The 17,741-nt window shown below is 35.3% G+C and overlaps 1 protein-coding gene across 4 annotated transcripts in view; it reads right to left on the minus strand.

The window, feature by feature from the left end:
- Positions 1-854: 854 nt before the first annotated feature.
- The window catches only part of PPP2R5E (protein phosphatase 2 regulatory subunit B'epsilon), a 77,301-nt gene continuing 60,414 nt past the window's right edge, over positions 855-17,741 (minus strand). For 3 of the 4 annotated variants that reach the window (XM_069783231.1, XM_069783230.1, XM_069783233.1), the window contains 9 exons: positions 14,856-14,986; positions 14,712-14,771; positions 13,962-14,070; positions 12,928-12,981; positions 12,776-12,826; positions 11,800-11,919; positions 10,559-10,686; positions 8,015-8,116; positions 855-5,386 (listed from right to left, as the gene is read on the minus strand). In XM_069783231.1, coding sequence (XP_069639332.1) covers positions 5,287-5,386; positions 8,015-8,116; positions 10,559-10,686; positions 11,800-11,919; positions 12,776-12,826; positions 12,928-12,981; positions 13,962-14,070; positions 14,712-14,771; positions 14,856-14,986 — 855 coding nt within the window. In that variant the 3' untranslated portion in view covers positions 855-5,286. The remainder of the gene's footprint in view (positions 5,387-8,014; positions 8,117-10,558; positions 10,687-11,799; positions 11,920-12,775; positions 12,827-12,927; positions 12,982-13,961; positions 14,071-14,711; positions 14,772-14,855; positions 14,987-17,741) is intronic. The other variant, XM_069783232.1, reaches the window with a different exon arrangement.

Here is a 17,741-nt window from a genome sequence, read left to right on the forward strand (position 1 = left end):
TGTTCTCATTTTTTCTAACTTCTTTGGAACATACTTGCCTTGCAATAAGAAAGTAAAGGGACATGAGGCTGTTAAGTGATCTGAATATTGTCTTACAAGTATTTAGAGAGATTTGAGATAATGAGCTCTTCTAACAGAGGCATGCAAGATCCAAGTGTTGAAAATTTCATTTGGAAAAAATCGAAATGGAAAGAATTTTTAAGAATTAGACTACTAGAATAATTCACGTAGGAAACTGACACTTTAACATCAGAAGTAGATGTTTGATACATCTTGCCTCCAGTTTTATTGCAGCATCTGTATCTACTGCGCTTCTGCTAAAGCCGTTCACCAGCACTACCCCTTACCAGGCTCTATCCATGGCTCTCTCCAGAGGATGCTTCCCACGTACGTAACCTTCTTAAGCCTTGCCCTCACTTCCAAACTGCAAGGCAGAGTAGTACAAGGACTGAAACAGTAGAACGATGCTATAAAAGAACAAGCTCCTTCACCAGCTGCAAGGTGTAAGGCTCAAAGGGTTTATAAAGAACACTGTGTGCCTCTAACGTCCGTTTTCTGCATCCACTGCTCTTTACCTCCCTCACAGGCGTGCTTGTGTGCAGTACGAGGATGCTCATCATCATGAGAGGACCTTTAAAAAAAAAAAAAAAAACCTTAATGAAAACTAAGCGTTTACTACAGTAATTCTGGCAGAAACTTAAATTGCCACCTCACTGTTTGGGTGTTATTTTCTTAGACACGTATCCTTACATTTAATTGATGCAAATGGATATCTGATTGCGGGAAGTTCACTATTGAAAAGGTACATGAAGTTTAGATGGGACGAGGTGGAAAAAAAAGGCAAGCACCTGGAAAACACTTCATTGCTTCTTTATTTAGATGCACCCACAGTACAGAGCCTCTTGAGCATGTGCAAAAGAGGAGGATTACACATTTATAGCTGGGAGCACCATTGAGTTTGAGTTGCTTTGATACCATTTTTAAGAAAGTAAACTATTTCCAAAGAATGACATTTGAATCCAAGAGCTTAAGAACTGCTTGTACTTTATATCCAGAGGTGGAAGGTATTTTTCTTTTATTATTATTTTGATGTAAAGTAGAAGACATTTTCACAGTCTGGTTGGACCAGTCTATATATTTTCATATGCACCTTTTAATATATATAAAAAACGTTTCATTTTCCCCCCTACCCACAGATAGTTAAATGCATCTAAGTTTAAAAACAGTAATGGACCAGAGCATTCCTATGGGGAAAAATGAACTTTTGCTGCCCTCTCCTGCTTAAACAATGAAATGCTAAAATATTAAGATCTATGAATCTAATGCTAACCTTGAAACAAAAAGCATGACAGGTCATTTGCTATACTACAATCAAAAATAGGACAACAACAAGAAATGTATCGGTACTATTTATATTTGAAAACTCCTCATCATTGCATGAGGTTATGAATACAACATATTTACAGTAAGTGATCCAAATAACAAAAACTTGTATTCAGAGAGGTCATGATAAAAAGTGTATGCTTCTGTGGATGGGAAGCAACACTTGGATAAGTTTTCAATCAAAATTAGTTCCATTCTGTTTCAAGATACTATTTCATAGACTTCAAAACGGAAAACTGGGCTATACAAAATCTGCTGCACATATCAACTACAAAAACTAATTCGTGGCTCACTACAGAGCTGCTAAGGGTAGCAGGTGAGCCAAAATAAAAAAGCCACGTGTAAATAAAAACATTCTTCAATCTTGCGCACTGTCACCTTTGTCTTGTTTTAGGGCAACTGCTTTGGGATGATATTGTTACACAATTAAGAGAAAAGGCCATCTTTGTTCCCCAGGACAGAAGTAAAAGCAAATTATTTCAGTTTTATTGTGGGGGAGAAAAACCTAGTCTTTCCCCCTCCTCACAAAACAATGAAGTTTTTTAAAGCTCCTAATATATTTTCCTTTCCATAGAGTGAGAGAGCCTGAGGCTGTACTTACACACATATAATGTAAGTACAGCTGCTGCATTTCTTACTCAAGCAATTCTTGGCTCTAACACCCTCGATTTTTCCATATATAGGAGATAAAAAAATAAATTAAATCCTTTTATTTATGCTAACAAAACCAAGATTAAATTTACTGTAACCCTGCTAGTGAATGCTCCAATGGCATTAGAATACTTTTATTTAAAGCATTCCAACCTTTGGAAGAGAGACAAAAAACACTCAAAAGCAATGAAAGGAAAACAGTAAGGGAGACTTGCAAGATGAAGAAAGCAATGTGTGCTCAATTTAAAGTATGTGAGTGGAACTTTACTTTTACAGTTGTTATATCCCCATGACCTGATGCAATGCCCTAGTACTGAAAATGCAGCTCTTTCCTTTTAGCAGAGACCATTCAATCCTTTCTCCTGAAACCAATATGGTACAGGACACGAGCGGCCACCCAACAACTGCTGTACGAGCAGTTAATAAAAACATTTACACAAATAAAGGTAGTTTCTGGAACTCAAGAAGCAAACGAAAGCATAATTAAATAGACGCACTGATCACACTTGGGCCCATACGCTGCCTTCTTCTTTGCCTACAACTCCAATTGATACCAATGGGAGATCTGCAGGGTGGCAGGACATCACATTTGGATTGCGGCAAACAGTGGATCCCGGGGGTACGGTCGTATCATTGTGGCAAGTGCTTCTTCACGTACATCGCACAGTGCAACCTAGTGTCGTATCAGCCTTTTAGAGTCAAGTGACTAATATCACATCGTCTCATTCACCTTAAAGAAACATTCCTTCTTGGAAGTGATAAATCATCTATAAACTTTAGATACTCCCCACTATCCCCACATCAGAGGTAACATCAGAGGTAACAAAATATTGCAACCCATCAGGTTCTCATCAGTTTTGTATGATCAATACCAGAATGTCATGTCAAAACCAAAAATAGTTATGAACAAACAACACTCACCTAAACTCTAAGTACAGGACAAGGTGCTTTTTCTAATTTCACATTGTTGTGTTTTACTCCACCAGGTGGAAAACATTAATCTTTTTTCCTCCATTCTATCTCAGTTTTTCACAATTGAACATAGTCTTTGAGCATGAGTTTAAGTCCACCCTCTTGTAAAGCATGATCATTTCACACAGAAATCACACTAGCAAGTATTTTTTTGGTAACAGAAATAAAAGACTGTCAAAATCAATGGGCTAAGGGACATGATTTGTTATAAATTTATTTAATCTTCAGTATTTCAGCTTGCACCTTTGCTTCAGCACTTTAAAATAAAATGTTTCAACTATGACAGTAACTGCCTAATTTACATTGCGTCCCAGTCAGTGTTCTTAAAAGAAGCTCATATTAACCCCACTAAACCATGTTGTGTTTGGTGTTGCATATGACTAGTTCCACTTTTTTTTCCAGAATTAACAGTGTCAAGTTTTTACAAAATCGTTGAGTTTACAACATTTGTGTGCGCAGATGCAGGAGTACAAACTGTGACCTGATAATCCTGAAACAGTCAGTAGTCTAGGAGGGAATTCCTTTTTACCTCTTTTCCGTGCCTGAAAACAAGAAAACTTCAAATCCTACTGCATATTTAAATGGTAGGAAGAAAAATATACAAGCTTGTATTTATACTGTTATTTCTATCAATGGCAACAGGTCATAAATTCATGTTTGCAACTATCACAAAGACTCATGAACACCAATTCAGTTTTATACTGTAAATACTGCTGGATTGATGGTTTAGGATTATCAATTCACTGTTGTCATATGTCTATAACAGTTCAAAAGCATCCTGGAGAAAAATCCTGAAACACATACCTTTCGGTATATAATAATGCAACTGCATTAGCTAAATATATACTGTACATAAGTCTTATCAGCATTTTACCTACCAAAGATGTAAGATTCCACTTTCAAATACAAAGCAGATAGCCAATAATGTATACTTATAATACAGCCCTCTCCTTTGTTTTTGTATATTTTTTTTCTTTTGTTTTAAACAATTTGGTCACAATGCACCTTTGATATAAAAGCATTTTAAACTTTATTATTAATACTCAGAACATTAGGATTTCCAGAATTTTTTCAGTAGCATTTGTAGAACCACTTTTGGTAACAAATACAGTAGTTAGGAATGAGCATCCAGATGAGAATGCAGAAGTATATTATCCAGAATCCTTTCCAGCTAAGACCATAGGGCTGGTACTGTGATGAGTAATAGTACTAGAACCACAAAAACACTATAGTATGTTTCTTAGAGGCTACATCCTCTTTTGCTGGAACACTTTATAAATACATATTAAAAAGTAAGGCAACAACTCCAAACAGTCCAAACTGCTATCTCAACTCAATTTCCAATTAGATCCATGACCACTGGAGAGCAATTTTATGCTTGCACTGTTTAGCGTTTGTCTTTATTCTTTCAAAATGGTCCAATAAAAACATACTGTAATAATTTAGCAATTAGTATTTCTAAAACCACTCCAGTATGTGTGTCCAATGTCATACCACTAATACTGGTTAGGTACTGAAGTCCAGGGTGTTACCACTGCCCATTTTTAAAGGATTGCGGACACTAATTTGGATTTGCAATAAATAGGTGCATGAATCCACAGCTCCCTTTCCTACTATGTTTATCACCTACTTGTTTTTTAACTCCTAATGTTCAAATTAAGGAAGCACCAGAGACAGCCTGGTACTAAAAAAATGCTCACACCAGTAAACAAAACTTTTATTCAGGACCTATGTTTTTCATGGCCCTGATCTGAATGGACATTCAACTTATGAAGATGTGCAAAAGGAAAAAAAGTCAAATTACAGTAAAGTTATCCAGAGAAGGAGGATGTTACACAAACTCATAAGGAAATGACAGTCTTTTTTCTCTTTTACTATAAATACACTTAACAGTTTAGCAGAAAGACAAGCTAAATTTTAAGATTGTTCACATTTGAAAGTTGTATTATACTCTCTGCTAACGATAAATAAGGAACAGGTCTTGACAATGGAATTTGACATCGCAATTTTCATCAACAGATCTTTGAAGACTGGTTTTAAAGAAGGGTTAAAACAATGATTATGTTTGCAAAGTTCTGAGAAGTCCATCTGCTGTCCAAACTTTGGATTAAAGTCCTTATTTTTTTCCTTTACTTAGAGACAGGTATATACAGTGCTGTTGTAATAATGAAACAAATGTGAAATCTACTGTAAAGTTGCACAATACAGAAAACTGTTGCTCCATCTTCTACTACATAAATGTGTGACTCCACAGGTTAATAATGCTGTTTTGTTTTTTTGTTAAGTTGGAATTATTCCATCACGTCTAAGACCTCTCTTTAATTCCAAATCCTCCAGTTTTTTCCACAGTTCTTCACGCTCTTTCTCTTTCTTCTTCTCACTGACAGATGAAATAAAACAAAGAGTTAGCAGGAGAGAAGACTGTAGAATATTTATGTTAAATAAATATATATAGTTGACATTAATTACCAGGACTAATTTTGTTGAACACAACTGCCATTTTCCTAACATATATCTCATTTTTAAAAATAATTTCTTTTTTTTTTTGCTTTTCCTTACCTACATAAGTATCACTAAACAAAGCAGTATGAAAAGAACATAAAACATAAGCTGAACAAAGCGACAGTGTTCATAGACACTAATTTGTAATGCAGCAGAAAAAAAATGCAGGGGACTTATGGAACAAATATACAATGATGATAAAAATTAACATTGCAGGAATAACTTGCATTTAATTATTTTCAAGTTTATTTATTTAAGCAAGGTATTTTTTAATCTTATAAATAACAGCCACTTTCTAGAACAAGCATTCCTTTATTCTTTTAGAATCACTGTTCTTACTTAGATTGACTGGTGGCTTTAATATGGCTTAGGTACTAGCCAAGAGAAAGTACAAGCTACAAGACATGCCTTTTGTTCAGTGATTCACTCTTTTTCCTTACCAAATTCCTACAAAAGCTATGTAGCATTTGCTTTAACAACAGACTTTAACGGCTGATTTGATAAAATTAAAAGCTAACCTAACATTTACTTTACCTGCATTATTTGCTTTCTAAATTTCCTGCCTCTGCCATAGCTTACTTTGAATAAATCTCCTTGATACTGCAAAGTACACAATGCTTTCAATTTCTATTACATCACCTTGTAGGTTCAGATGAGATGGAAATCTAACAATTATAGAGATACAGATTCCCTGCCAGTCACAATAGAGAATTCTTGAAAAATATTTCAGCAGATTAGAAACATTCCTACACATCTTGATTTGGTCAAAGTACCAACATCTGGCTCACTTATTTGATATTTTAATTTCCCAAGAGTATTTTAAACATACAAAAGAATACAAACAACTTTCACATAAACCCTTGAAGAACAGGTTTAAAAAAAGGACCTTACTGTCACTTGAAAGATTTAAAATTAAATATAAGAATAAGTGAAATAGCCTAATATTTTCAGGCTACTTACCAGGTATTTCTCTTCTAATCATTTTGAAATATATGCCTGCCTACCTAAAAGACTGTTAGTGGATGATCACCTCATCCAACTTACCTATTTGACCTATCGTAGTCATTAATATTGAGCATATTTCTCCTCAAGCTTTAAGTGATATCAAAGCTACCCTTTTGAAAAGAGGTTCTATTAAGATACTAAAGATTTTCTGTAAACATTAAGGTAAATATCCCAGTTTATACATTCAGGTATTTAAATGTTTTAAAATGATAAGTAGTAAATAAAAATGGTGAAATGGTTAGCACCAGCCTTGACAGGAGATACAACGTCTAGTAGGTTTAAGAAAAATTATTTGTGCAGTTCAGTCAATAAACCTCACACATGATCCAGACACGGGACATACTACTACACTGTGTGGTCCTGTTAAGAGCAGAGTGCCTCATCTTAAGGGGCAAAGTGCAATTGCAAATTGATTTAAGTCACTTGAGGTCCCTTAGTAAATGGATTAGATGACCAGCCCTAAGATTCTCTGCCTTTCCTGCTAGAAAACCAGGCAGTGTTGTCTCAGCTGCCCTAGCAGATTGAGCCTTATTTATCAACACCTACCCAGAATTCATCTAAAATCTTAGCTCAATTATAGATCTAAGTCTTTAAAAGTAAAATGCTGTATTAATGAACTAACCTTTCAGTTGCAGATTTTTTGTGTATAAAACTTTGTATTTTTACAACAGTGAAGTGGAACAAAAGGACAGTGTGGCTCCAGTCACACAATTCAAAAAGTATGGTCCCCAGGAGCCTTTAGAGACTATACTAACCTAACAAGGTCTGATGTCATACAGTACCCTTTGGTTTGCTTGGGGGGAACCCTGAGTCACAGAAAAGGTATAACTTAAACGAAGTTTCAAACTGTTCAGAGTTCCTGAAGTTTCCTCATTTTTTTCACCTGATGCTTTGGATAAGCTGAAACTTTTGAGAAAAGATGCTGCACTATAATTGGAAAACAAAGATTAAGGAAAATAGGAGAAAAGACAAAAAGCATTTTACTAGGGTGGAACGAATGATTGTATGAACGGTGTATCTAAGGATCCTGCATGCTAAAACACTCAGCTACTGAATAAGAAATAAAAGGATTGAGAGATGCCTCTTTGCTTTAAGACCACATCTAACCTAAGAACAGTAGTTTAGAAAATCAAATCTTAGGGTTTTCCCTCACGTCTCTTCCCAAACTTCAGTGAGACTTTTTTGAAGTCTGTAAGCAAAGTGTTATCTTTAAACCCTTGTTTTTCTTTTATTATTAAATATCTTGATACATTTAAGTCTTTTGGAATATGGCATCAAAAGGAATTCCATGAGGAATGCAGATTCCCAAGCAATGCAATGGATACTGTATTTCATAAGGAGTAAAGAACAACCTGTACATGATACTAGCTTACATCTTGCAGGGGGGAAAATAAGGCATTATATCTATTATGTGTGAGACTACACAATTGCACCTGAGTGTAAGGGAAAAACTAAACAGCAGGCCTTATACACGCTGACAAAAAAAGCTTTAAAAAGTTACCGCTGACGATCTGACTTGTAAGTGGCTGTCAGCTCATCAAACATGGTGCTGTTCATTTCCATAAATGCCTTCAACACATTGTAGACTAAAGCCACAATAGCCCTGTGAAACATTTAAAAAGAAAAAAGAAAGGAATCTATTAGTTTCAAGTGAAATCAAACATGAAATAAAAGTGTCTTCTCTTACCAGCACTTCTGCAACCAATTCTGCTCTTGCAAGTATGATAACGTAAATTCTTTGATTTCAGTGAAACTACTTTTGATTAACATATTTAAAGGTGAGAATAGCTTTCACGTCTCTACTGACTACTTAAATGGAGCAAACCAAAACTCTAGGGTAAAAGGTAACAACAGAAAGCTATTACATGTAACTACAGACTCTTCCCTCATGCTGTAGTGCAATTTTGAATGCAACTCCAGGGATTCAAATCATCAGTGCTGGCAGAAGGAATAGAATTCAAACATGAAATGGGAGTGATTCATATTTCCTTATGATTTTTCTATGAAGCTGAATATTCAGTGCATCTATGCAAAAGACAAGGCTGTATTTCAAGAGTGATTTCCTTGTACTCATACATTTCACATTCATTTTCATTTTGGTACAGCAAAAAACTCTTAAAAAACCCACAAGTCCTTCAGATAAGTGCTGCAGTATCTGTGTAAAACTCTGTGTGCGTGTGTGTGTGTATATATATATATAAAATATATATAGTATCTGTATATCTATAGACATATCTCTATAAACGTCTGCCTACTTTGCTTATTCCTATTCCTGACCTTACGCAAGAACCAATACACCACTGCTTATTTGAATTCAAGTTGCTTAACTGTGTAAAACATGACAGGCATGATCTGTTCATACAGGAAAAAATTGTGTATAACAATAATTATTTCAAAAAGGCTTCAAAGGCATTCTGTCCCACAAAGGCTCAAAAAACGTAGAGTGAGTTTACTCTTTTATATCATCTGACTGGATAACTAACCTAAAATATACTAGCATTTCCCAAGTAAGATGGGTCTGCCAACAGTCTGATTATCTAGAGGTCAAAATTCCTTTGTGGCAGAGTTGAAGGTAAAGAAACAACAAAGCAACTGAAAAGGGAGAAAGGAAAGAAACAAATCTAAAAAATTTTCAAATAATTTGGAATAGATTATCTATCAAAGAGATCCCAGTTCCTGATCCACTACAATGGTTGTCATATACAGACATGGGGTTGCTTAAGAAACAGCTCTTCAGCCAGGAGGCAGTGTATCAAAATTACAGGTGCCAGGAACCTTTGGAGCAAACCTACATAGCAAACAAACTATGCACCATTTCCCACGCTCCCCCCATCTATCATTCACCTCTTTCAATAAAACTTTCATTTTTGTTGCCTGCATTTAAAAACGTTCTTATGAATATAAAAATTCTTTAAATACCTTCTTTGTTTTACATGTATCTTAACCTGGCTTGTGTGTCAAAGGTACAACATTCCTGTGGGTATGAGAACTCTGAGAACTGGGATACTGGAATACTCTCATTACCAGAAGCATCCCAGTGCATAGTATAAAAGGCTGGGCAGGAGCACGGGCAGATTGGAGACTAGTGATGTGGTACTACACCATGGAAAGTGTCTTTTTGTGATGAGCGTTAATTACAAAAGCTTTCCAGTAGCATTAGATTTGTCATGAAAGCACACAAAGTTGAGGTTTGGCTAAACACAGAACAAAAAGACTAGTGTTTTAAAAGAGGAAATATTTTAGAAATACTTTACAGTAGGGTCTTAAAGCAACTGGGACCTGAATGTAGCACAGATCATTAAAAATGTTCGGTTTACTAAAATGGTAACCACTTTGACTTAAAAAAACTTTTCAACTAAAGTGTAGAATACATGGCATCTAACTGTAACAGTATCTTCCATTAAAACACTTTCTACTAGGTTATTCAGTTTAGAAATAAAAATTCCAAATTAACATGATATCTATATGAAGCAATTACTCTATTACTGTGCATAATACAGGAACAGCTGTATTTATTTCAACTTAGAAAAACCAGCTCAAGCTAAGAATATACGGATGTCTATATGCTTCTTAGATGTTTAGAAAAACGCTAGTACCAGAGGTCTGCCAGAGGTATCAGTATCATCCATGATACAGCCACAAAGATTTATTAGTGCCAAGCAATATTCTTCTAGACAATTTGTGATCAGGCTTAAGACGTTAATGAGTTCATAAAAAACTGTGTAGGTGTGTAGGAGAAATGCTTGATGAGCAACACTTTTTCTTCAATAACAATGTAACATCTAATTTCTCTTTTTTCCAACTCGTGAGATCTATTTTTATCCCATAAAGTACTGATTTTTGTACACATACCAGATAATTAAAAACATTTTGAGACAAGCTCAAGTACAGACTAATATATATTGGCATTAACAGAGTTGCACCTGCTCATGGCAGCTTTGAATTTGGATCTCTCCCGTTTGTTCAGGTGTTCTTCAGCAGACATTCCCTAAGTTTATCAGTGGTATGTCAAAAGGTAAGATCAAGTGTAATGGTAAGAACTTACGGATTCCAGTGTTCTTTAGAAATCCTATAAAGGCTGGAAAACATGATGGGAAGTATAACATTTGAATTCTCCTCTATCAAACTCATGATGTATTCGTTATTCCAATAATACAGTGCTCTTTCGGCCACCTTTGAGTCAAAGGAATAAAATATTAACAGGAATTCAGATACCTATAATTTTGTAATCTTCTGAAGGAAAAACAAATCACAGAGAAATTTCACAAAGATGAATTAACAGGAATCATTACCTTTGAAATTAAAACTCTAATCAGCAGCATAACATGCCTTAATGGCATTAAGTTTTTATGCTATAATTCAGATCCCACAGCATCCACTCTCTCTTTCCCCGAGTGGTATGTTGTTACTCGCTGAAGACCAGGTGCAGACACTGCATTAATGCTGCAGCTGTGCAGGGGAAGGGAGAGCAGACAGACTTCCCATCACCCCTTTCCCTCAATCCTGCGACTGCAGTCAGAAGGGAGAGAGCAGTACTGGGATACTGGAGGAAGGAGACAGGAAAAGGCCCAGTAGCTGAGCTGAATAAGGGGGAGAGATCATAAGTGTGGGGAAGGTACCAATGATAATAATCACCTTGGGGAGGAGCTGGGGGGGAGGTAGGAGGGAAAACACTGATCTAAATTATGCTGGAAACAAATGTAGTCCAAGGAAGAGCTGAAAACAGTCACATCTGCCTTTGTGCCACAATAGCTAGCTTAATATTGAGACACAACAGGCCACGAATCCTTTCTCCTCTTCATATATGATTCAATTTAAATCCTATTCACTTCCTTTCTTCCCATTATGCAATGTGAAGAAAACAGACTATGGGTTCTATCACCTCTGACCAGACATCTGCTTACAGAAGGAAGTAGGAAAACATGAATGCTGCACACCACCACGCTAAAAACGGGAGCAAATACATCCTATATGGTCTGTCAATCTGAAGGCCATATGGTAAGTACCCGTCACCTACAGTCAGAAGGGCTCAAAGTCTGCTTGGATACAGTTTAAGGCCTTAGGTGGCTCAGAGCAGCAACTTCTGTGCTGAAACCCCGGATATGTCTAACAAGTTATTCATGGAGCTCAGAACTAAACTTCCACTGCAACATACCCTCTTCCGTAGAAATCCAGAAGACAAGTATTTAAAACCACATAACGTAAAATAATATTTACATTTGGGGGGTGTTATGTTTGAAATTGAGACTGCACATTCCTATACAAACAATAACCTCTACCACTGACCTGAAAATGAGGGCTAGAGACACACTTGGCAATTTGTTTAAACAAGGGTTCCTGGATTTTAACAAATTGTGATGGTTCGATTACATCCAAGATTTCCTCCAGCTCTCCTAGGAACATGACCTAAAGACAAAGAAGGAAGCATTGAATATAAAACCTCTGAATCATCTTGATCAGCAAAATACTGGTAACCCTCAAATTCTACTTCAGGGCGAAATGGAAGCCTCACTAGCTCTGCAAGACCCTCTCTCAAAAAATGTTCTACCTGTAGCAGCTTCTGGATTCAGTCTCTTAAAAGAAGGAGGACAAGTGTGTGCAAATGCTGTATTTAAAGTAGTCCTTTACAACAAAATTCAGAACTGCACCAGTATATCCGTGCTGAAAACCTGGCCTCATACAGACAAAGGATTTGGCCAAGCCTTAAACTTTGTTAACTATGGAGAGTCTCTTGATTTTACCTCATTTTTTGAAGTAATATTCAAAGTAATGGTTTTGCTGTGTCACAAAATCTCATTAGGGAAACTCAGATTTGCATCAAGAATTTGAAATAAAAATGCAAAGGTCTAACTGCTTCTTTTACATGTTTAGTAGGTAAACACCAGACAATAAAATATCTTTCATCTTCCCTGGAAAAATACTATCCTCACACATAAACAACTCCAAATCTAACAGTGTTTTCCAATCTGTCCTAAACAATGTTTATTTTCTCCTTTCTAAAACAAAAAGAAAATCTCTGCAGAAGAACCAGTGCTTATTTTGTGAATAGAAACCATGGTTATCAAGCTTTTATCTTCATAATCAAAACCGTCCAAGAAAACAGAATTCAAATATGGAAAATCACCTACAAGAATTAATACCAAGTTCCACCACAGCATGTGCTACCTACCTGGAAATATCTAAAGATTCCTTGCCTATTATATTGTAGAACAAAATAACTCTTATGTTTTGTTATTACCAGCTATCTACTAGTAACACTTACCTCTTTCTGACTGCAGGTTTTTGGCCAGAATTTCATTAAACCTCTAATGACCTAAATTAGAAGGAAAAAAAAGTTTATTTTTTTACTTTTCTCTCAACAGGGAAAGCCAATTATGATGCAAAAAAAAGAAAAAGTATGAAAGAAATATTTACCGGTTCTGTGAGTGAAGGGTCTTTCTCCAGAAACTGTACTATGCAATACGCCAGCTGTGAAGCAGTAAAGATTTAAGAAAATGAAGTTAGAACATTTCTATAAAGAAACCACAAAGAAACAATTTTTTAAATAGAGAGAGACTCAAGGCAAGATGCTATAGAGCTTTCTTAAATTGCATCCAATTTTGAACTGAGATGCACAGTTTGCACTGTGCAAATCCACTCAAAGTTCAGTTCATAAGAAACAACAGAACACATTACAAAAAAATTAGGGTGATGAAGTAGCATATATAACAAAAATCAGAGCAACGTGGAATTCTAAATACAGTCATACAACCAATGTTTTGAAGCTTCTGTTACTCTCTGAAACTGCATCTTTTTACACATTTTATACATCGGCAAAATCATGAAAGCTCTTGCAAGATGAGCCAACACAGCTAAAACCTGGAATAACATATTTAGAAACCATAGCTTTATCAGCATAAGAAAGACTGCACTATCTGAAAATCAGAGAGAAAGGCAACAGGTATCACTTATCAGAGGAAAAATTACATCATGAAACCTTACTGTATAAAAAGATATATGAGAGCATAAATGCAGTATTAAGAAATCTTGAGGGAGAATGTTAAAGATTATGCAAAAATGTGGGTATTAGTATTCAGAAAGTTGCCAGGATGAAGAAAAGCCTTGACAGCACAAGACTAAGGAAACCCAAACATTCTCTTGGGAGAGGGAATTGGAAAGGCAAACTTGTGAGAGTGAGAAAGCAGCAGAGAAGAAAACCTAAACAGAGAGTTTAACTACTACACAAAACCCCCAAAATATTATGTTACACTTTTAATTATCTAATCAGAAGCAAGACATTTATCATACAAAGCACATTAAATTAATTTTTTTAAAAAATCTATTGCACTTTTTCCACATTTCAAAACTTTACCCCCACCTTTTATGTGCTATGCAATTAAATTTCCAAAGCAATTTTTTTAAAAAATAAATCATTCTAACTGAGCAGAAAATATTTTTATAATTTCTACCTGTGCGTGGAAGAGTGATAAACTCCTGACAGTATGCAAAGGGATCAGCACCTTCACCAGAAACTGTTTATGCTCTGCCTTCAGAGGTAAAGCAAAACCATTGATAATACTAGAAATTAGAAGAAAAATATTTGTTAGTGTTATCATCACAGAAAACGTTCTTGAGGTCTGAACAAGCACTTTCTAGATTAAAATAATTTAGCAGTCAGCACCTGTTTACAAATAGCAGGCTCACGCCATTTGTAAACAGGTGCTGACTTTTGTTGTGCTTTATATTAGCAGTGCAGTACATATCTAGGTAGCAATTCAGCTCCGATTTAGGGATAATCATATAAACAGCTGCAGAAACCGGTTGCCAAACAGATAAGACCTTGTCTATGTGGTCTGTAAATTCATATAAGCAAGGTGTTCTTGAGTAATTAACTTGCCAGAGTTAGATTTACTCAAAATATTCACAGTTAGTGTGCTCAAAAAAATAATTTCTGCAGCATGTAAGGATGAAGTACGCAAAATTTAACACACACATACACACACACAAAATCAATCCAACACTTTCGGCTGTAACTTGTATCCAGTTATATACTCTTGGCAAAGATGTGACAGAGATTTGCACATGGGCTTAAAGATGAGCATGTGCGCACATCTGTTTTCAGAATCAGGGCTTATAGTAATACTTTTTCCGAATCCGACACTATTGTGACATGTCCAGAAGGGAAGTTTGAGATAGATAATAAGTAAAGACTCATTTACCTTCCTAAAATTTCCAACAGTTCAGCTACGCCATTGAAGTGTTCAGTTTCATAAACAAATCTAAAAAAAGAAAAGTTAAATATAAGTAATATATCAGTTTCCTAAAATGTTCATAAGCAAAAAGTACCTTCTTCCACAACTTACCGTAGAAAAATATTATTAATCTGTTTTCGGATAAATGCTCTAAGACCCAGAAACTTGCCATAAATTCTGTGCAAGACTGTTTTTAGGTAGTCTCGTTCTCGAGGGTCTTCGCTGTCAAACAGCTCCAACAGCTGTGTTTAAAGGAAAAAGAGAACTGAAACAGTAGACATTTGACAAGTATGACACAGACTTCTATACAGAAGTTAAATTCATGAAAGCACATGCATGTAAGAATGTGATATCCATGTTATCCAAGGTGTAGAAATACATTATTAAAAAATCTGTTGTAATCCCAGTACAACGTCACAAAACTCAGTTTATTAATTTCCACTTCTGACATAACAAAACTTTGGAAATCTTCAAACAACTAATAAACTTTTGATTAACTGGCTCCAAAATGCTGCCTTCCTTCTCCACAAAAATAAATAATATATATTCTTAGGTGCTGTCATATCTACAAAATAAGACAGTTTGCCTCTTACCATCCACCATTCCTTCATTCTGCAGAACTAAAAGATCCTCATTTGCTTTAATATTTTGTTCCTACAACATTGCGTCAAGGTCACGTTTTTTCTAATTCCTTGTAATTTATATTATGAGCTCTTAAGCCTTCCTAGTGATTGCATGGCCTTCATGCTGTAGAAAGACTCAACAGTGAAATCTATGCCAGTACTGGATCTGCTGTTACAGGATCTCCAACAAACGACACAAATCAAAGCATCAGGGGGAATTAACCCTCAGGTTGAACAAAATGGCAACTTCAATATCCAGTTTAAAAAAAACCAAAACCAAAACAAAACAAAAAAACAACAAAAGAAAACCCACCTTTACTAATTAACTCTTAAATAAGATTTTAAAACAGCAAAATGATTATGTGCTACTCAGTCAAAAAACCCTACCATCCAGTATCTTGTATTGTCCAAAATATATCTCAAAACACTGACACCTGAAGTTGCCTCTAATAATTAAGGCATGAAATGAGCAGGAGGAATATCACCTGCAGATCTTTGTTCTATTCCCCTTGAATCCTCCACCACAAAAGTATGAGCTTCCTCTTACCCCTTCTTTTTCATCTTTTTTGACACCACAACATTTGTTATTCTGGCAGCCATTTGGAATAAGTTAGAAGGTAAACATTATTTAAAATCAAAACCAACCAACAAAAAAACCAAAACCCAAAAAACCCTACCTACCTCCAATGCACAGAAAACAGAGAAGTTTAAAGTAGTAATCATAAGCAAACAGTATCCCTCTTGCTTGAAAAAAGAAAGTAACTGCTAACCAGTACCCATCTTGCAAGAGAAATGAAGAGTTTGCCAAAGAGGTCTTACAAATACAGAAGATGCTGTCAGAAAATTATCTTGGATTCATAAATAGATAAATACCTATTATAAGTAGGTATGTCAGTGTATGTATACTGCCTGATCTCTGTTAAACTGCTACACAACTTTGAGGAGGTGGAAAAGAAAAAAAAGACAGAAAAACATGATTAAAAGTTGTTAAACTATCTGGGATTTTGCTTTCTAACATCCAGATTTAGGAATGATGTATGTATTCTTCATTGTTTTGGATGTTTCTGTAGCTTGTAATGAGATCCCACTGTCCTTTCCTTGCAGTAAGAATCTATGGTGGGAATTTCATGAGGAAACGATGAGGTTTGTCAGCTGCCCTCCAGAGGTTATAAACACATTGCTTTGTTCAATTAGTTCTACAGTTAAATAAATAAATAGTCACCTCATCCTTCCCCAAATAGCAAATTTCACCCAAAGACAGCAAACAGCTGGAAACACTTAGGTTTTTAATTTTCTTATTGGATTGCTTTTAGGAGCGAAGTATTTATATTTCCAGTTCTCTTATACAGATCCTCTGTGGAAACATTGCTGAACTAAGACTCAGTCTTTTTTTTTTTTTTTTAGAGAGAGACAATTATTTTGATATGTCCAATTTGTTATCAGGTTTCAGCAATTTAAAGTCTTATTTTTATGGATAAGCTGCAAGACTTCCATAATTTATGTGACTATACTGACACTAAACATAGAAAAGGGAAATAATTTTTCCAAAATAGCAACCTACATAACACAGACACTTGTGGATATATTTGAATAGTATGTCTCTTAGCAACCACTGCCAACCATTTCAGACTGTATATAAGCAGGCTTTAGAAATGAACAGTTACACTGTTAAGTAGAGCATTTTATCAAAACATACAGCTGAAAGCCAGAAACACATCTATATTCCAAAAACCAAAAGCAAAAAGCAAGCAAACAAGAAAAAGCTCGAAAAATGCACATTAAAAAAACTGTATCATTTTTTCATAATGGCATTCTTACTGCCAAGAAACACTTCATTAAAGTTCCTCAAATTTAAAAAAAAAAAACAAACCAAATTAATTTAGACAGAAAGCTGATTTCAAAGACTGTCACACTTGTGTTGTCAGTGTCATGAAACACCAAACATGTTTCATGTTCTTAAGTCTTAAACTGGTTTCCTATGTAAATGATCTGTAGTCACAGATTCTTAGGAGTTACTCTAGACACACAACAAATAATACAGCAGTAAGTGGAAGGACACCCCAGTTCTTACAGGCTAAACACAAACACTTATACACAGGGAAATATATCTACTTTCATGTATATATTAGGCTCAACAGAATTTTTTATGGAAAAATGTGAATTTTAAATTGACATACTGTGCATAGCAATATATAAAAACACATCGCCTAACCCATGTGGCAAGAACTTACGAATTCTTAGAATTGTTTTGAACTCTTAATTGTCGTATCATACATTTTCAGATACGTAGGTTTTAAAATCTATTTCCCTCTTTCAGTAGACACCATTCTTTCATTTAGTAGATTTAATAAAGACTAACGGGTTTAAAAAAAAA

The sequence above is a fragment of the Haliaeetus albicilla genome, chromosome 5 (genome assembly GCF_947461875.1).
Source record: "Haliaeetus albicilla chromosome 5, bHalAlb1.1, whole genome shotgun sequence".
Taxonomy (NCBI): Eukaryota; Metazoa; Chordata; class Aves; order Accipitriformes; family Accipitridae; genus Haliaeetus; species Haliaeetus albicilla.